Source organism: Pan paniscus, chromosome 5 (genome assembly GCF_029289425.2).
Source record: "Pan paniscus chromosome 5, NHGRI_mPanPan1-v2.0_pri, whole genome shotgun sequence".
Classification (NCBI taxonomy): domain Eukaryota; kingdom Metazoa; phylum Chordata; class Mammalia; order Primates; family Hominidae; genus Pan; species Pan paniscus.
Window position 1 is genome coordinate 149,159,543 of NC_073254.2, and position 21,538 is coordinate 149,181,080.

The 21,538-nt window shown below is 34.1% G+C and overlaps 1 protein-coding gene across 1 annotated transcript in view; it reads left to right on the forward strand.

The window, feature by feature from the left end:
* The window catches only part of LAMA2 (laminin subunit alpha 2), a 637,137-nt gene that overhangs the window by 282,874 nt on the left and 332,725 nt on the right, over positions 1–21,538 (forward strand). Inside the window, exons 10-12 of the mRNA XM_055114116.2 lie at positions 6,252–6,412; positions 18,735–18,875; positions 21,208–21,381. Of these exons, the coding sequence (XP_054970091.2) occupies positions 6,252–6,412; positions 18,735–18,875; positions 21,208–21,381 (476 nt within the window). The remainder of the gene's footprint in view (positions 1–6,251; positions 6,413–18,734; positions 18,876–21,207; positions 21,382–21,538) is intronic.

Sequence of the window (21,538 nt, forward strand, 5' to 3'; positions counted from 1 at the left end):
GCTGGATATGAAATTCTGGGTTGAAAATTCTTTTCTTTAAGAATGTTGAATATTGGCCCCCACTCTCTTCTGGCTTGTGGAGTTTCTGCCGAGAGATCCGCTGTTAGTCTGATGGGCTTCCCTTTCAGGGTAACCTGACCTTTCTCTCTGGCTGCCCTTAACATTTTTTCCTTCATTTCAGCTTTGGTGAATCTGACAATTATGTGTCTTGGAGTTGCTCTTCTCGAGGAGTATCTTTGTGGCGTTCTCTGTATTTCCTGAATCTGAACGTTGGCCTGCCTTGCTAGATTGGGGAAGTTCTCCTGGATAATATCCTGCAGAGTGTTTTCCAACTTGGTTCCATTCTCCCCATCACTTTCAGGTACACCAATCAGACATAGATTTGGTCTTTTCACATAGTCCCATATTTCTTGGAGGCTTTGCTCATTTCTTCTTATTCTTTTTTCTCTAACCTTCCTTCTCGCTTCATTTCATTCATTTCATCTTCCATCGCTGATACCCTTTCTTCCAGTTGATCGCATCAGCTCCTGAGGCTTCTGCATTCTTCACATAGTTCTCGAGCCTTAGTTTTCAGCTCCATCAGCTCCTTTAAGCACTTCTCTGTATTGGTTATTCTAATTATACATTCTTCTAAATTTTTTTCAAAGTTTTCAACTTCTTTGCCTTTGGTTTGAATGTCCTCCCGTAGCTCAGAGTAATTTGATCATCTGAAGCCTTCTTCTCTCAGCTCATCAAAGTCATTCTCCATCCAGCTTTGTTCCGTTGGTGGTGAGGAACTGCGTTCCTTTGGAGGAGGAGAGGCACTCTGCTTTTTAGAGTTTCCAGTTTTTCTGTTCTGTTTTTTCCCCATCTTTGTGGTTTTATCTACTTTTGGTCTTTGATGATGGTGATGTACAGATGGGTTTTTGGTGTGGATGTCCTTTCTGTTAGTTAGTTTTCCTTCTAACAGAGAGGACCCTCAGCTGCAGGTCTGTTGCAATACCCTGCCGTGTGAGGTGTCAGCGTGCCCCTGCTTGGGGGTGCCTCCCAGTTACGCTGCTCAGGGGTCAGGGGTCAGGGACCCACTTGAGGAGGCAGTCTGCCCGTTCTCAGATCTCCAGCTGCGTGCTGGGAGAACCACTGCTCTCTTCAAAGCTGTCAGACAGGGACATTTAAGTCTGCAGAGGTTACTGCTGTCTTTTTGTTTGTCTGTGCCCTGCCCCCAGAGGTGGAGCCTACAGAGGCAGGCAGGCCTCCTTGAGCTGTGGTGGGCTCCACCCAGTTCGAGCTTCCAGGCTGCTTTGTTTACCTAATCAAGCCTGGGCAATGGTGGGCGCCCCTCCCCCAGCCTCGCTGCCGCCTTGCAGTTTGATCTCAGACTGCTGTGCTAGCTATCAGGAGACTCCGTGGGCGTAGGACCCTCCAAGCCAGGTGCAGGATATAATCTCGTGGTGCGCCGTTTTTTAAGCCCGTCGGAAAAGCGCAGTATTCGAGTGGGAGTGACCCAATTTTCCAGGTGCCGTCCGTCACCCCTTTCTTTGACTTGGAAAGGGAACTCCCTGACCCCTTGTGCTTCCCAAGGGAGGCAATGCCTCACCCTGCTTCGGCTCGCGCACGGTGCGCGCACCCACTGACCTGCGCCCACTGTCTGGCACTCCTAGTGAGAGGAACCCGGTACCTCAGATGGAAATGCAGAAATCACCGTCTTCTGCGTCGCTCACGCTGGGAGCTGTAGACCGGAGCTGTTCCTATTCGGCCATCTTGGCTCCTCTCCCTGATTCAGTTTTTTAGTGAGTTACCTTTAATATCTAAATAATATTCTTATCAGTACTTTTATCACCATTACATATTGCCTATTGACTCTCCGTCTTGAAAGGTGAAGAAATGTATCATTCACAACACCTCCCTCCTTCATTCCACCATCCATACATTTTTATTATGTGTTTCTTCTACGATATCTTTATCATGTTCAAGAGACCTTACATGTCTGTTTCATCAGTGACTACATTTAGACTTTCTCTTGAGGTCCTACTATATAAGCTGTGATAAAGACTATCATCCCTACATTCTTCACCACTTGTCAGTGTCTGTCAATTACATATCTTTGAAATCTTTTCAAAGATTTTCACAGTTACATTCAGCTCTGGACCAATAATTAATGCTTATAATTCAAAAATAGAAATATAATAATCAAGATTGTAATACTGTAATTAGATACATATTATTTGATGCAGGCTCGAATTGCAAAATTGGACACATATTTGTAGGTCATTTTTATCTTCATGCTTGCTCTGATAACTTATTTAGGAAAGAGTGTAAGATGTGGTCTCATGGTTTGCACTTCTTCATCAGATTACATAACCAGATAGTAGAAAAGGATATTTTAGTGTATTACTGGCATTCATTTGAATACGAGGGAAATACTATGTATTTCTTTTCTGATTTTTCTTTTAGTTTTCTTCATTTTCTTTTAGTAGAAGGAAGTTTTCTCCCTCGTAGATTTGTAAGAGCACTTTAAATATTAAAAACAGTGATAGTATATCATTTTTTAATAATCAGTTTTCAGATTTGCTTTGTGTCTCACTACTGTTGATAATTTCTAATGCACAAACTTCAAAAATTTTATGTAATGACCTGTCAAAGTTCAGGTAAAATTCTTTACTTATAATAATGATACCAACCCATGATTATTATATATTTTGATTTTTTGGTGTATTTCTTACATCCTTTATAATCCTAGAACTCTCATCTATCCCAAGATTAGAAAAATGTATTTGTTTTCTTCATTCGTATGATTTCATTTTATAATACTTAATTTTTTAATCCATCTAGAATTTATTTTGTTATATTTCATAAGGAAATTTTCAAACTACATTTTGTTTTCCAATACTCTTTTTTACTCATCTACATTTAATATTACTTTCAGCTCTTTAGACATATTAAATATATTTATTTTATTTTTGGAATCTGTTAGAAGCACTCTGTTATTGAGTCTGAGTCTGCATTTTTATTTCTCTTCTAACTCTTATTCATATGGACTTCATTTTCTTATGTTTCGTAAGTGTGTGTGTTTGTGTGTGTGTGTGTGTTTTGTGGATGTATGCGTGCATATGTATTTCTTAGTTTATTCTTTCAGAAGCCTTGAATTTACATGAAGTTATGTGATAATGACCTACCTTATATAGGACCTAGAATTTTTTGTTGTTCTTCTGTAAAACCATGCTCCATGAACTGTAGTCTAGTCATCAGAATTTGCCAGTCAACTCCAGGAAAGACATTGTTTTAAAGAATGACGTAACCTTTCTAGAAGTCAATTTTGTAGTTTCTCGTCTCCAAGGGGTTTCTTTATTTCATACCAGCGCAACAATTCTATTATCTGCCATCTATCTTTCGATCTATCTACCTACCTACCTACCTACCTATCTATTTTTCTACGTTTAATTTTATTCTGTATCTTCAACTGTTCTGAACAGGAGGGGTTTTTTGGACATCTAGTCTACAATACTTCCAGAAATAAAAGTTAAGAGAGACATTGTTTAATACATGAAGTACTTCTACATTTAGCCTCAATTTCTGGAAATTTTAACATCAGAAATAAATGTTAAACTATTTAATGCCTTTGCAAACTTTATTAAAATTATCAGATTTATTTCCCATTTGGTCTATTGGGTAATCTATTAGAAATGAACTTACTAATATCAAACAATATTTATTTTACCAGAGTATGTTCTACTTGGACATCATAGAGGATCCTTTTAATGTACTTTAGGATTCAGTTTGGTGTTTTGCTCATCTGGATTCATAAGTTAATTGCCTGTGACTCAGACACCCACAAGTTGTGCTCCTTTGGCAAATCACTTAATTTCTCCATGCCTTAGTTACCTCATCTGTGAAACAGGAAAAATAATAGTGTCTATCTCATATAGATGTTTTGAGTACTAACTGAATTAACCCCTGTGTTTTGTGTAATGCTAAGTATAATGACTACCATAAGATAAGTGCTATTTGAGTCTTAGCAGTTTTGTTAATTTTGGGTTATCGTTTGCATTTGGGTATCAAGTTAGAATTTGCTTCATAAATTGAATTACATAGCTCTCCATTTTTATATGACCATAAGAGTTTCAAGTTTTGAAAACAGTCTGTAAAAATTAACTAGCATTACAGAAAACCACCGCATGTTCTTACTCGTAAGTGGGAGTTGAACAATGAGAACACATGAACACAAGGAGGGGAACATCACATGCCAGGGCCTGTCAGTGGGTGGGGGTCTAGGGGAGGAACAGCATTAGGAGAAATACCTAATGTAGATGACAGGTCGATGGCTGCAGCAAACCACCATGGCACATGCATACCTATGTGACAAACCTGGATGTTCTGCACATGTATTCCAGAACTTAAAGTATAATAATAAAAAAAAATTAACTATCATTAAAACATGTTTGTGGTAGTTCTTTGATAATTTGTCCTCTTTTGATACCCTTGATTAGCTTTGTTACCGTTTCCTTTTGCTTGCTTTTCTTTTTTTCAAATCTCTTTATTTCCTGTGGTGTTTATATTTTCTCTTTTTTATACTTAAATGAATTAAATTTTAATTTATCTATTCTTAAAATAATGGACTATTTAAGCCTATAAGTTTACTTTTGGGTACAGTTTTTCCATACTCAACAAAAATTAAGTTCCTTTTTTACTGCTATTATATTCTACCTAGATAGCTATTTATTTTTAATTGAAGTCTTGATTTTCTCTTTAACCCAAGAGTTATTAAAGAGAAATATTTAGGCATTAATTTTTAGAACAGTTGAATTTTGCATAAAATTCTCTCATCATGTTTGATATTCAGAATTAATTTAATCTTAATTTTTGTGGCATTTGATACACATCTAAAAGTAGTAATTTATGTTAAGAAAATAAGCCTTAGATAATTTCTGCTTTGATAATTGAATATTTTTTATAGTCAATCACAAACTATGGTAAATATTTAGTTATATACCACATAATATGTAATTTGATATTGTTAGATTATTCAAATTTTCTGTTTTTTCTTACTTCATCTGTAAATACTTAAGATGAGTAAGTTAGCATCATTTTCAGTCATTGACTTTTAAACTTTTTATTTCCAATATATTTTGTTGTCTACATATTTTTGTGCTGATAATTAGTGCTTATTTGAAGCATAAACGTAATAATTTAAATCATGTTTTTATTATATTTTTATCAATGTAAAATGAGAGCTTGCCTTACTGAACCTAGTTTATTTGAGTTCTACTTTGGCCCTATTTAATATTTCACAACTTTTTTTTCTTTTCCATACGCTTTCTTGACACACATTCATTTTCTTTTACTTGTAATATTTTATTTGCAATATTCCTGTTCATTTTGTGTATCTCTTGTGCACATTACATGTTTATGTTTTTAATAAGAACAGTAAGACTGCTTAACTCATTAGTATATATTTACTATGCATTTCTGACACTAATTCTGTCATTCTGCTTTTTGCTTTCTCTCCCTAATGTTTCCTTGCCTTTTTTTCCCTCCTCCTTTCTTCTTTCTGATGGACTATATATATTACTGATTTGCTTTTATCTTTCTCCAGATTTTGAAGGTCTGTTAGTTGTATGCATTCATCCTGTATTATTTCTATTTTTTAATCAAAGACATGAATAAACATTGTGTTTTGTATTTCTCTATGTTAAAAAAGTAAATTTAAACTTTTCATTCCCCTCATCTATTGCTTCTTATCCCCAAAATATCAATTCCAATGAACACCTTTATTTTCTTTAGTAATACTGCCAGTGGCATGTTCTTAGAGTATCATTGTTAAACTGTTATTTTAAGTAATATGTCTTTATTCCCAAGGCTACTTTGCACCTGTGATAGTCTGGTGGAGCAGGCTTGTTCCGTGAGCCACTAGTTTTGCATTCGTTACTGCTTATTCTTCTCAATGTAGCATCATCAGCATTAGCGTTTGTGGAAATTTCTCCTTGGTCATTGTTTTCTATAGCCATCGTTTGGTAGATGCTTTGAGATTTCATCTTTCTTGTTTACATTTTTAATATTTCTATTGACACTTAGAAGATGCTATGTTCACGTAATCATAGAAAGCTTTTAATTAAACCCTCTACTCTTTGGTTTTAACTTTTCTTTATTGATATATATCAAAAATCTATTTTTTGTGTCAAAATAGCATTTTAAAGGTTACTATCATTAAAACTTTAACAACTAAATTATGTACTTGTTTTAGAAATGTTGATATGTGGTTCATCTTTCTTTAGGTTTGGCACCTGGATCCTGTCATTGCAAAACTGGTTTTGGAGGTGTGAGCTGTGATCGGTGTGCCAGGGGCTACACTGGCTACCCGGACTGCAAAGCCTGTAACTGCAGTGGGTTAGGGAGCAAAAATGAGGATCCTTGTTTTGGCCCCTGTATCTGCAAGGTACATGGTTTATTCCAGTAATGTCCCACTGTCAAGATAGAAGGTTATTTTTCTTGGCTTCTCTGTTGATTTCCTTGGCATTAAGCAATTTTAATGACTTCTGGAAGTATCCATAATCTATTCTACGTGTGGTGACCCTATAAATGTCTTTAAATGCCCACCAGGTTCACTGTAGCAGGATGTTTATAAGGCACTTATCTAAAAGCCTACAAATGCACGGAGGATAAACCACATTTAAAGGCTTGTTATTTTATAACAAAAACACTTTCACCCCATTGCCCAACTAGTGTGTTAATTTAAAAATATACGGCACTAGAAATAGCAACCCTTTAAAACTAAAGTGCATTCAAATCTACCTTTGCATCTAATTCAGTAATGAATTCTGTCAAGGGTTTTATTCTGAATTTTTAAATAATCTTCTAAAGTTTGAACCCAGATAAGTCTTAAAATACTCATTATATTCAAATTTTTCTGTTTAATTATAAAAAAGTACAAAGCCCTAATGGAATTAATTAAAGATTCCATATTTTCTTCCAAGATTACTTTTAGAAATGCAACTTTATTTGTTGTACATGCTCACCTAATAACAAATCATGTTAACACCAAGGGATGCATTACATCTGCAGCTTATAAACATTATGAAACATAGAGGCATGCACAAGTGAAAAATGAAAAGACTGATTTACTTTAGCTATAGTAATGAGTTCTATAACATTCTGACCAGACGGTGTATAACTACATTAGCTGAGAGAATGAACCATTCTTTGAAAAAGTTAGCATACCATACTTACGTAAAAATGAAAGTTACTACTTTTTTCTTTATTTTCAATTAAAGAGGGACCCTTATTAAAAATATTTTTATTAACCTGTTAGTCTTATCTAGGCAGCTATAAAATATTATATAGTTATATTTGATACATGTGAGCATATGTGTACATATACAACCATTAAGCCATAATATAAGTAGCAAATATTAGTTTTAATGAAGTGTTTATGAATTGGGACAAGAATGTCTGGAAATATCAAGCTAAATATAATAATAATAGTTACATAATAGGTATATGTTACATCAGGGGCAATTTAGGTTCCTATTTTGAACTACTGAAATAATAAAACTCCTGTGGACACAGTAAGCAGAAAAGTCCACAAGCCCATGGTAAAAAGTTGCCATGTCCTGGAATGTAGTAAATTTTCTAATCTATTACATTTCATTCCAATATTATCTGAAATGAAAAATTGCTTGAGTCGACCAAGATTGTGTAGCAGTGTGTGAGTGATTGCTTGCTTAAGGACACCTCCCCTCTCCATCTTGTATGTCTCCGTGGGCAATCCTGCAGGCTCTTAGTGCATCTTCTCTAGTATTTATCAAAACATGTCTTGTGTGTGCTTTATTCTCTTTTCAAAACTCCACAGAAATCTCTAACCTTTACCACTTGCTCAAATAAAGGACAGTTAAAACTAAGCTTAAAATGGAAAAGAAACCTCCTGAGTTTCTAGAATATATAAAATCAAACAGGGAAGAAAAACAAGTGTTTTTCTACACCTACCACTCATACAGTGGTGATGTCTGGTATTTGCAAGGAAAGGGAGTAACAAGCGAGTTAATTTTCTTTGGTAAATATAGCGAGAAAGGCTGGAGCAAGAGAGCTGTAGTGATTAGCAGGGCTCCAAGGGAAAGCCCCTTGAGCTACTTACTGCCTGCTCTCAGCCGAACTCAATATTGTACTGAGAATTATTATAATCCTAATAAGAAAGATGCCTCCTGTGTAGACACTTGAAGCTCTACACAGACAATTAAAATGCAACAATAAACAGCAATTAAGAAATCATAAAAGAGAATGAAAATTAAGTAAATAGCATCATTAAAATAAATGCCTTTCTACCATGTGATATCTTAAATAGAAAACTGTAAGTTCTTATAAACTAAATTGTTTCAGGATTAAAAACTTGCAGAAAGCAAGTTTCATAAAACATCTATGTAATTATAAAAATCACAAATTATATGCATATAACATGAATTGCATCACAGAATTATATATCACAATAATATCACAATATGCCACAATGAGTTATATCAAAATGTGCATGCAATGTACTACAATTAAGTGCCTACAGTCTCTTGTTTAAAAAATAATTAATAACCTAGCATTTCAACAAAATATGCATACAATTTAAATACTGAAAAGACACTTAGTGTAGTGTATTTAAATACTGAAAAGACACTTAATGTAACAGTTCATACTGTTTCACAAAAACATGATTTGACATAGATATGTCAACTGATTGTAAAAACAGCATGGATCAAAATGCTGCTTAAGAAGCAAAATTTTATTGAAAGACTAAAATATTGGAGATATAAATTCAAATCAAATGACAGATTTTTAGCAGAAGGGGAAGAATATATACATAAGTGTCCATATATTTCTATCCAAGTTAGTAACTTTAAATAAGTATTTATCTGTAAATAGAAATAATATAAATCACATATGAAATAATGTGTATATAAGTATTCATCTCCAGAATGCTTATTAACCTTAAACATTTGTACCTTTATTCTCTTATACTATAACATACGAGTTTTTAAATAATTTTTTTATCAGAAAGAAATATCTTACTGAAGTGTGAAGACATTTTTAAAAAGAGCTTCATTAGGAAGCCTTGGGCCTAATTGTTTTTTGTTTTATAAATTTTTAATGACTGCTCTGTGATGAGCCCATTTCAGTTGAGGCTGTATTATTTTTCCTGTGGGTAAAATGACATACTGAGCTGATATGGACATCACTTCTCCCACTTTTGCTATTTTAAAAATACAGATATGCTGCATAAACATAGCAAATAGATTTATAAACATTTAGATTCAGGAAAGAAAGGGAAATTCCTAGATGTCAGACCAAAGAGGGAAATCTAAGTTAAGCATAAGCAAAAGTTCAAGCTAAACTGAGCAACTGGGGTCATGGGGTGGAGGGTGGGAGACAAGTCTTAGTTCTAAGATCAGGGCTAAAGTTTGGAGTTTTAATGCCCTCACTAGGACTTGACACTAGGATTTGGACCCACAGACGGAAATTGCAGCTGAACTCACTGAAGCAGGGACACTAGAAATGCTTTCAGACAGTGAAATGGGGGCTAGAAAATTCTTCCTGCAAGCCTACAGAGGCAGCTAGAAAATTTTTCTCTTAGGGGCTCTGGGTGGGTAAAAGTTACTACCTTATGTAGGACCAAATCCCCAAACCTGTGTGCCACATGGGAATGGGATCCATTTTTATTCTCCCCTTATGTGCTGGCATTCTTCAACAAGTCAAGGAAATGATATTCCCATAGGAAAAATAATACAGCCTCAACTGAAAATGATCTCATCACAAAGCCAGTAAAGTACACAAAAGGAAAATAACTACAAAAGGAAACCAGTAGCCACAAAAATGAGGATATTTGTACACAAAGAACTAGAAAGGGTAGTCTGAAATAAATTTTGTATTCATAAAAATCTGTGATCATATTCTTATCACATAAATCATAAAAATATGTTTAAAATGTACAATTGTAAAAGCATGATTAGAAGATTGAAGAATAAACAAAGAAGGAATAGAAAAAAGTAACATAAAATAGACGCTATATTAAAATTCAAAAGTAACCAGGTTTGGAAAAGAAACATGTATAATTTACTTCCAGAAATGAAAAAAATATGCAGTCATTGAAATTAAAAATTCAATGATTGGGTTAAACAAGAGATGAGAAACTGCAGGATAGAAAATCAGAAATATAGGCCTGAAAAAATTACCTATAAATTGACATAGGGAAGTAAATAAATATGATGCTAACTGACTCACAGAATTGTAAAATTGAACAGAAGTTTAGCAGAAGTTGCCAAAGAAGAGATTAGAAGAAGTTGAGGGAAACAATATTTGAAAAAATAATGAAGGAGAAAAGAATGATCACGAGTTAAAAACTATTATAAATCCTCAGTTTGAGGATGATAAAAAATAAGTCTACCCCTAGTAGAAAACCTGTCAACCAGCAAGACAAAGAGAAAAATATTAAAACTGGGGGCAAATATCTTTATTGTGAGTGTTTACCACTCACAGTCCAACTTCATGGAAAGAATATTAAATAATATATGTCCTTTAGTAAGAATATTGAACCCATAAGACAGTTTCACTAGATTATAGTCCAGAAGAATCAATCTATAAAAAGCAGTAGTATTTCTATATGTCAGTGACAAGCAAATAAAAAATGTAATAAAAATACTTAGAATAGCAAGAAAAACTTCATGATACCTAAAAATAAATGTTTGTAAAATTGAGATAATTTTTAAAGGTTATTGAAGAACATAAAATTCTAAATGAGGAGACAGCTGACGATCACCAAGTACCAGTGAAAATCTGTGAAATTTGAAATGTTTACCATTTCTATTAATAGAGTTAATTAGTACCACAATTTAGGAGGGCAATATGGTATTATCTAGCATCTTTGAAGGTGATAAAACCCTGTCAACCAACAATTCCACATCCAAACATTTACCCCAAAAAACTCTTACAATGTGTAGAGAAAAACCATCTAAAATGTGCTCAACGTAAATGTACTTACTATGATGAAAATGAGAAAAATAAATAGCAAAAATAAATTGTAATATTTCCTTTAATCTGATAAAAGAAACAGTTAAAGTGGTTGAAATAGATCCTCATGTATAAACAATGATAAATTTCAGAAACTTCAGGTGGAAAAAACAATGTCATTATGGTATTATTTATATCAAGTTGTAAAACATAAAACAATGCTACATTGTTTGTGAACACATACATTATAATTAAAAAATTTAAATACACTTGTAGGGTAAGTACTAATTTCAGAATAGTAGTTACCTCTAGAGAAACAGGAAAGGGAATAAAACAGAAGTGAAATGAGATTCATTTGTATCTAAGTATCATTGCTTTAAAAATATATCTGAGGCAAATATAAAATATAAATATTTTGTTACCTCTAGGTTGCATGGGTAATGCATGTTATATGTGCTTTTTGAATGTCAATATAATTTCTAATTTAAAATTTCTTTAATTGAATGTAAAAAAGAATTCCAGATTTAAAAAGAGGTGAATGAAATTTTTAATACAATGTCAACTACATTGTTACATTTTACACATAAGATTTTCTCTTCAACAATGATATGAATGAATATTATCATAATTATATTTCAAAATGTGAAAGCAGTGCTAGCTCAAGACACTCAAATGTTTATAATATTTTTGCATTGTTAAAAATGTTGAAATTTCTCTCTCTTACCAATTACAAGAGGCAAGTCAATCTCAGATATATGACAAGTCATTGACTGTAAGTGCTGTCTGACTCTCAGTATTTGTTTATTTCAAGTACCATATGCTAGAAATTGGCTCTTTTGCAGTTTGGTGTCATATTATTTTTGCAAAATCAGTTGGTATGTAGAATCTCACACATAATATAAATTGACCTTGATCTAGTTAGGAACATGTGCTTTTATTTTTATCAAAGTCTTATAATAGAAAGATAAATAGTGAAGTAGAAGACTAGAAATCAGAGTCTGTATTTTCATCTTGTTTTGCTTTGTTTTTATTGCATTTTCCATTAAGTCCTTACAGGCCCACGAGAATATGTGATCTGGCCTTGGCTTACCTCTCCAGAATGTTCTTGAGTTTCAGTCACTGTTTTTCAGCTTTGCTTAAATTTCTTGAGTCTCTTAGTTGTTTGTAGCATCTGGAATTTTATAAGTTCTATTCACATTTCTTGGGAAACCTCATTTCTAGCTCTATTCCTTTGCTTAGCCAGGCATTTTTAATGGCTCGGCTTAACTTCAACTTTCTCAGGAAAGCTGCCCCTACATCCTCAAATCATATCATTCTCATGGCATAATCACTTTTCAAACCTTTTTCTTTTCTTTTATGATCTCATAGTGAGTAATTCTGTTTTATGTCTATCTTACCTCTGGTGATGATATGGACCCTATATTTTTTCTTTACCATTGCACAATAAGAAGATAACACAATGACTCATACAAAAGAAAGAAGGAAGGAAGAGAACTAAAATCTCGTGAAGCTTTGACAGTCATTTAGCCTTTCCGATTCTATTTTATAATCTATGAAATGGTGTTATTGAATCTTTTCTGCCTCTCAATAGGTATAATTATCACACTGAAGCCCTGTACAAGTATAAAGTATAACCATAAATACCTACTGGATTACTTTTTGTTGTTGTTTATACTGCTTTTCCCAAGTAGAGATAAGTTTCTGTTCTTTTTCCCTGAAAGGATTTTTATGGTGTGTTAACATTTTTATTGGTTTTGGATTTCCCTCTTCTTTTTCATTTGTGTACAGGAATGGTCACTTCATTAACTTGTAGACTTGGTTCCTGGGCATTTTTACAAATGGCCTTCAATGTGTACATTTAATCCTGAATCTAAATTACAGATGTAGAATTTTTGGCATAAAAGGTTCATGCATGAATGAATTTATCTCTTGCAACAGCTACAGTTCAAATAATATTATGTTAGTCAATTTTTTACATTGACAGACTCTCTCCTTGACCAAATTTTGGAAAGGCTTCTCTGAGTCCTCTTTTTGATGAGGCCTCATCGTTGAGCCTTGTCCTCAAACCTAGCTTGGTTATAGCAAGAATTCTGCTAAGTCAGTGTGTTAAGAACACCTTACCCTTGATATCTGATCCCTCTGGCCTGTCTTCAACAAGAATCCTGTTAATTTGGTTTAGCAAGAATCCCCCCTACCTACCCCTGATGTCTCCTCTTAATGATTGTTCGCCCCCGATCCTTGCTCGTGGCTATAAATCTCCACCCTTTTCCTTGGCACTGAATCCCTACTTGTTCATGTTGTATTGGGAATGGAGGCTAGTTCTTTACTAAGGTTGCTTTTTCTCTGTTGCCATAGTTTCTCACTGAAGCCTATTTTCATCGTTTCAACTACTGTCCAGCTCTGGTTCTCTTTCACAATATTAAAAGCTGAACTTGTGAAAATTGAGAACTAATGTTTATGTATTTCCTTCTCTCTCCCTAACCCATCAACTATTATCTAGCCTTGGAAAAGTGTGTTTTAGGAGTAAGTCCTCAACAAATACTGCTAATTAACTAATTATCCTTCTTTTGTTAACTTCTTTTAATACTAGGATGCATTAGTCTAAAGGTCATAACAGAAGAAAACCTGTAATTAACTACAAACTACCAAAAAACCAAGCATGACTGAGAAATTCCTGAAGCAATTATCACACAAAAAAATAACTTAAATGTCACTGGAGCTATTCCTGGTAACTTTGTCAGTAGTACTCCCAGCTGACTAACAATCACAGTTCAATATGTATTGCTGAAGTTGTACCTAGTTTATAAGGCAGTAGCTTCTATGATAAAGAATACAAGAAAACTACGGTGACTATTTCTCCAGAGAAAAACTGCACTGAGGAAACTATAGCAAAAAGAAAATTGATGTCAACACAATAGTATCTCACTTCAAGAAATCAAAAACAAAAGAACTTAGTAAAATTTTTCTAATTCAACTTTGTTTTTAAAGGGAAAAGAGAACTAAAGAAAAAAAAGGCAGCCATGATTTTTTGTAGGGTAGGCCACAACATTGAGCTATGTTCAACAGAAATAGATGTCTAAAGCACACATTTCTTCCTAAAAGAATGAAAATTGGTTCTTTGGGAACAAAAATGTCATATTGATTTTATGTAAAGGCAAACATTCACATGGTGCGTCTGTACATAAAATATATCTGGAGTATTAAAGTTTCATGGTGGGGATGATTATGAAAAAATGACTATATAGGCTCCATAGGGACATGATAATAAAAAATAGATTAAGTAGATTGAAAACACTAGTCTAAAGTGAAGTGATGTGTTTTAATATCATAATATGTGAGAATATAAAAGTATTTACGTATGGATTATTTACAATGGAAAAATGACTATTATAGTTCATATTTCATTTTATTAATGTAATTGATTAGAATAATGGTATAGAAATAGCAAAAGCAGAATATTTGGTTTTAAGAAAATATGGTGATATAAGGGAATGAATATTAATTTCTAGAGTGGAAGTCTGTAGCGTTCTAGAAATTACCGTGTTTTATAGGCTGTAGTGTGAAAATTATCATTAAATACGCAAATTGAAAAGAGTCACTAATGGACTCTATACAAATAAAGTGTTAAAATGAATTTATTGGATCAATAGGAGCTTCCCAGTAGGAATGCTGAGAGGTTTAATAGATTAGACTCCATTTTGTTTAGATTAACAGTTAAAACAACTTTAAAAATTTTTATTAAATTATGTTTTTGCAACCATTGAAGTATAAACAAAAAAAGAAAAAAATTAATTATATGTTAATAACTTTTTAAAATTCATCAGTACAAATAAGTTATAGAATTATAAAGGAAAATAGAAATCTCATGATGATTAAAATAACATTCAATCTGGAAGGTACAAAACTTTTACCTTCATCATTCGATATTTAGGGTCAATTATATTCCCATCTGTGCTTTAGGGACTGAATTGGATGGTGGTAATAAGGTATAATATATGGTCTGTGCCAATCTGATGGATGGCAAGAAAAGAACAAAATTATGGTTTTACTGTGTGTATTTATTTATTTACTTATTTCAATAAATGCCCTTTAGTAGATATTTTTACATCTGGAGACATTCTTACATCTGGAAGAGGACACTGCAACAGTAGCCTATTTTAATCTTGTCATGAAAATCTTGGGATACATCTTTTTTGCTCAACTCCCTGGTTTTTCTGTCTTATTTTTTTCTTCCGGGCATAGTGGACACTGGTGATGAATTTGGTATCAGATCCAGAACATGTTGTCTGTACCCCTCTTACAGCAGTGATTTTCTTCCACCTTGTAATATACTTATCTGAAGTCCGCCTCATCAGAAAGTACATAGGAAAACTATCGTGACTCTATTTCTCCAAGTAGAAACTGTGCTAAGGGAACTAAAGCAAAAAAGAAAATTCCTACTTCCTTTGCTATAATCCTCTTGAGGGCATTTTTATATTCCCTGTGATATCTCATATGTCTTGTATATAGTAGTTCAGCTATGAGTTGATGAACGAATAATATAAAGAATAAAGCAACGATAAGAAATAATGAGCAGAGCATTTATTAATAATTTGATATTGATAACAGAGGAAGTTAAATTATTCAAAGAGCTCAACCATAAAGCAGATGGCTTCACTTTCAAGCTGGGAATCAAAAAACTTTAAGTCCTAGAATATTCATGTCAAGAGGATCTTCCAAGAATAAGCCAGGAATGCAATTAGGGGCTGACTCATGGATGACAATGGTCGATGAGTCACAAAGAAATTTTGAAAAAACAATGATGTCCCTGGGGATACGTAGAAAGAATTGGAACTAGACTGTCAAGATCATGTATATTAACAAGCTAATAGAAGGCGGGAAATTTTGGTCTCTATGAAAATGTGCACAAAAGTCCCAGAACACTATACTTCTGTGTTTGAACTGTGCTACTCTAAATTATATAAAATATACTCTATAATGTAGTAAAGAAAGATTTCTTTATGCCAATGTCTCACATTTTATAGACATTTTACCTGCTACTGTCAACTTAAGTTACTCAAGTATAGTTCTGTTGATTTATCTCCTAATGAACAACCGCTAATGACTTACCAATTCCTAAGGAATATCTCTTAGGATGGACTTTCTGAGGGCAGGGCCCTGGATCTCAAGTACCAAGTGAAGTTCTAGCATACAGGAAGTATTAAATACAGGCTGAGTATCCCTTATCCAAAATGCTTGAGACCAGAAATGTTTTCGATTTGGTATTTTTTCGGATTTTGGAATATTTGCAGAATACATACTGGCTGATCATTCCTAATCAGAAAATCCAAAATCTGAAATGCTCTAGTGAACATTCCATTTGAGCATCATATAGGTGCCCCCAAAGTTTCAAATTTTGAAACATTTAAGATTTTGGATTTTCTGATTAGGGATGCTCAACCTGCACATTTGTCTTGAAAAATAAATAATGAATAAACCTCCAACTTTTAAAATGAATTCTTGTTCCCAATGTCTTTGCTAACATCGGTCTCTCATTCTATCTATGTCCACAAGTTGAATTTTTAAACCATGCTTCAAGGATCAGGTCAAACTCCACTCCTGTCATAAAGCTTCCTTAAGCCTTATAGCAGAAATTAGTGCTTCCTCTATGTTCCCGTAATTATTTATTTCTCAGATGCACTTACCATATTCCACCTTGCATTATAGTTGATTGTGAGTATATCTTTTTACCCAACTAGATATTGGGCTTTAAAGACAGACTTATTTAAAGACAGACCTTGACTTATTTATCTTCATAGTGCCTAGAATTCCTACCCTAATGTGTTGCTTCAGGTTACTAAATAAAATTGAATGTGAAATTATTTAATCATATTTTTTCAAGGTCATTTTACTAGGCTAAAATGGAGCTAAGGAAAATGTAGCTAATGTCTGCAAATTTCTAATTGTTGAACTTAGTCTGAATCTCAGAATAGTGGCATTATAAGCTTTCAAATTAGAGTAAATGAAAAGTAGATTAGACCAAGCGCATAAGAACACAGTATACAGAACAGCTGTACTGTGTCCTCAACGGGATAAACTAAATCATAATTACAGATATGTTTCATCTTTCTTGCCTTTATACTCTTTTGAAGATGTTCTCAACTTCAGTGCTTTGGGGATTTATTTGTCACTGTAAGTCTGAAATTAGTTTGATTAGTTTTGCTGATATCTATCATTTCAAAATGTCTGAAATCTGCCTTAAAAAGTAAGCTGGCAAAAATCTTGGGGCAGTGCTTATTAAGGTTCCCACATAGAAGTGGCTGAGTTTGTAAATGAGTCATAGAAATTCAGTATCAAAAAGTTAATTTAAAACAAATTATTCTCTTGGATATAAGGAGGACTGCTTTGTTTATTCTTAAATTTTTCTCCTTAATTCTTCATGCTATTTTTCTCTTCTCTTCTGATTTTCCTTATGTGTTCTCAGATTTTATCATCCCTATCTTCTGCTCAATCTGGGTTTGTTTAAAGTGTTTTTATTCAGCTCGTAGTATGCATATAGCACTTTGCTATGCATGAAAAACATGACTGCCAAGAGATTTATTTGAACTTAATAAATTTTATGAAGCTAATGCTCAGTGCTGTACCAGGAACCATGTTATTTTCTCAGACTATAAAGTTAGTAAGACAGAATTTCTACCTCTGAATAGATTATGGTAGATAGCTAGAGAGAACAATCTTTGAGCAATACTTTTTTGTGGTTGTGATAGGGTAATGTATACAGGGCCACGAAAACTACATGGAGAGAGAAGTTAGTTGTCCAAGGGAATTTTTTAAAAAGCCTCAGAATTGATAATAAGGGAATTCAAGGAAGAGGGGAAATGTAGAGAAAATGCGTATGTAGGGAATATTACAAATCTGTTTCCTGGAAAGCAGGATGCCTTCCTTTAGAATTATTAGTTAAGATTAACCACTCTTTAAATTGAGAGATTATATCCTTCCCTGTTTTTCATTATATGGTCAGCTTTCACTGGCCTGAGTCCACATTTTAAGCTCAACTATATACAAATAATTTTTCAGTATACTGAGAGTAGGATTAATGAAACTAGTCTGGAGAGCAGTCACAGAATGAGAATAGATCTTTCCCATAGTATCACTATGTGACAAACTGATTGTACTGATGTGTTACAGAAAACACTGTAAAAAGTTAACCAGAGGAAAACTTTGCTTTCTACTTTATCTGATCTTTACCCCAGTGTCTCTACCTGTCAAATTCCTATGCTTGCCTCAAATGTACATATTTTTAATCTGAAATGTGAAAAGTATTTATAACTGGTGTAATATCAATGTTCTATTATACATCCATGTATTAATGTCTTTAATTTTACCATGAAATTAAATGAAGTACCTCAATAACAGAACAGTGAACTTTAAATGAAGTAGCTCAATAACAGAACAGTGAACCTAACTGGCCCCATTTTAGTCAATCTAATGCATTCCTGCACAGGTATTTATCATGACATTTACTCTACACTCAACCTACATGAAGATCAACATAGTCACTTTTACGAGAGTAGATTTGCATCCATCCAATAATCTTTCTCACCAGTGTAATTAGAAAGGATACAGCTTAACACATAGCTTTTGAGCAGATTTTTAAAAATATCATTATACGTTAAATATAGTTGAGAGGGTAAAATGAAGAATGTACAGTTAATATTTTCCTTATACAGACATGGACGCAGCTCGTAATGTTGAAGGATACCTCTGTTGCTGATACATCTCTTTATTTGCAGGAAAATGTTGAAGGAGGAGACTGTAGTCGTTGCAAATCCGGCTTCTTCAATTTGCAAGAGGATAATTGGAAAGGCTGCGATGAGTGTTTCTGTTCAGGGGTTTCAAACAGATGTCAGAGTTCCTACTGGACCTATGGCAAAGTAAGCAAGCACCATTTGGTTCTGTTTGCTGCCCCACCAGCCTTCTTTGTTGCTTTCATCGTTGTTCTTTTGTATGAACAGTTTCTGATAGTGAACTTCTACATAAAGTTACAGGAAGAAGTAATGGAATTTTCTTCAAATGCTGTTGTGTATTTTTGCTCAAAGCCTTTGAGGTTGTATTTGTAATATTGTGTAGACTGGAATTTCTTAGAATAGGTAGACATAGTCTTTTTAGTGTCCATGATTACTCTATGAAACAATAATGCAATTAAGGTTTCAACTCCGAGGGTGCATGATTTAAGAGAGAAAACACTACATTGTGATATGAATTATATTTTCCATTTACTAGTATGTTCGTATGTAAGTTGAGAAGAACTCTTTATCATCTATATACATAATACATATTATCCACCAACGCTTTAGTTACTATTTGATGTTGCCTAGGCTCTTTCATTATTAAAAGGGGACATTAAATATAGGCAATACCTTCATTCTGAGTTGGTTTGAAAAATTATTAAACTATTTAATAGCAACTGAAATTTTCTTTCTTTAACATAAATGTGTTTACCTTTCTAACTTCACTGCCTACATTACCCACTGCCTTTTCAAATCTGTGCAAAGAGCATGTTGTCTCCCTATACAGAAAAGTATCAGAGGAAAATGGGACCTTCTGGGAATTTCACACAGCCTGTGTGGCTGGACTTAAGAGTGCAGAATGGTAGGAAATGGGCTGGAGAGAGAAAGAAGTCTAGACGGGGGAATGAGAATCTAGAACTTATAGGGTTGAATATGCTAAGAATTTGAGATATTTTACTTGGAGTGTCATTGAAGAAATTTAAACTAAAGACTGACATTATCAGAGTTGTGTTTTATAAAGACTACTATTTAGATAAACTATTTCCTAAACACTTCTTCCTTTCAACTTTAATCAGCGAACTAATCCTGAACAGAGCTATAAAATATTTTCTCTGCCTGCATTGCTTTTAAGTCAAGCCTCATATTATGAAATATTATCTATACATTATCAACTGTATTGCTTTCAGAGCAGACTTCAAAGAATCAACCACAGATGGACATCTAGTCTAACTTCCTCTTTTGTTTATAAAGTCCCACCCCACCCTCCAGACTGCCCCACTGATAGATCAAAGTTTCATAGCCAGCCAAGGGGCAGAGCTGGTACTCAAGCTTTGATCATCAGATGCTAGAGACACAGAATCCCACTCAACTGTCTTAGAATGCCTCAAGGGTGACGTTAGAAAGGGAAGAAGAGCAAGGAATATATTACTTGTTGTCCAGAAAGTCAATAGGTTGTACCTGGTTTCTATTTCTCGTTTAACTAAGGGAATTGCAGTGATTTCACAGCTTTGGGATAAGCAGAGTCAAATAATCTATGAAGAAATTTAAAAAAATATTTCAGCCACATAGAGTCACCCTTAGCATTCTGCTTCCCATCTCCCACAACATGAAGCAGCTCATGCATGTCTAGTAGGTTCCTGGTACCTGGTACCCTAAGCCCTCAGTAATCAGTGTTTTGTCCTGACTAGGTAGGATGCTTTAAATTAGACGTGTAGCTGTAGGCCTGACCTTGGCTGAAGCATAAAGATGTAAAAACAAATCATTATGCATTCCCAGATTCCTCCTTTAAGGTTCCTTCCATTTCTGGGCCAGGGATCTAGGCTGTAGGTCCCCACAGCACTTCTGACCCTATCTGAAGGAATACATACAGTATTGCCAGGTGTTGTCATAGCACCAAGGCTGGTGGGTTCAAATATCCTTAAGCCTCAAAGTAGAAATTTTAAAAAGTGGGAGGGGTGGAAATACTGAATGAAACACCACCTTTCAGGTACTTGCAGTTTCTTTCTTTTTCCCTCTGCATTACAAATACATATGCAATACTTTTTCAAGTCGTTTTTTCCAAAAGCAACAATAAATTCCTAGTGGAGTAAAAAATATGGAACTGAAAGTCCAACTGTTTGATTAAGTGTATGTTATAACCGTTGTATGACTTTGAGTGAATTTCTATTTTTAAGAAAGTGGTATTTGGAACCACAATTTTTTAAAAAGCATAGGTTCAATGAAAACAGATTATTATAGAATACCTTGGAAACTCCTAGAAACATCAAGGAAAAAAAATAAACAATGGAAGCCTATGTGAGTACATATAATATGTCTAATGATATTCATAATGCTCAGGTTTTTTTCTAAATGTTTGTAGTTTGGTTTTTTTTTTTGTTTTTAATTTCCAAAAGTGGACACGACCAGGAACATGAAAGAGAAAAGCAGCTGATAGATATTTTTTTAAAATTAATGATGACTGTGTGTTTTCTCTAAGATACAAGATATGAGTGGCTGGTATCTGACTGACCTTCCTGGCCGCATTCAAGTGGTTCCCCAGCAGGACGACTTGGACTCACCTCAGCAGATCAGCATCAGTAACGTGGAGGCCCGGCAAGTCCTGCCGCACAGCTACTACTGGAGCGCGCCGGCTCCCTATCTGGGAAACAAAGTAAGTCCGCGCTTGCTTCCCGCTATTCTGCTTTAACTGACTGATCGTGAGAATGGGTTTTAGTTGGTAATTCTTTTAAAGAAAGACAAAATCAAATACACACTGAATTGGATTGCCAGAACCAGCTAAATCACATTGAGTTGGGCGTTTCTTCCAT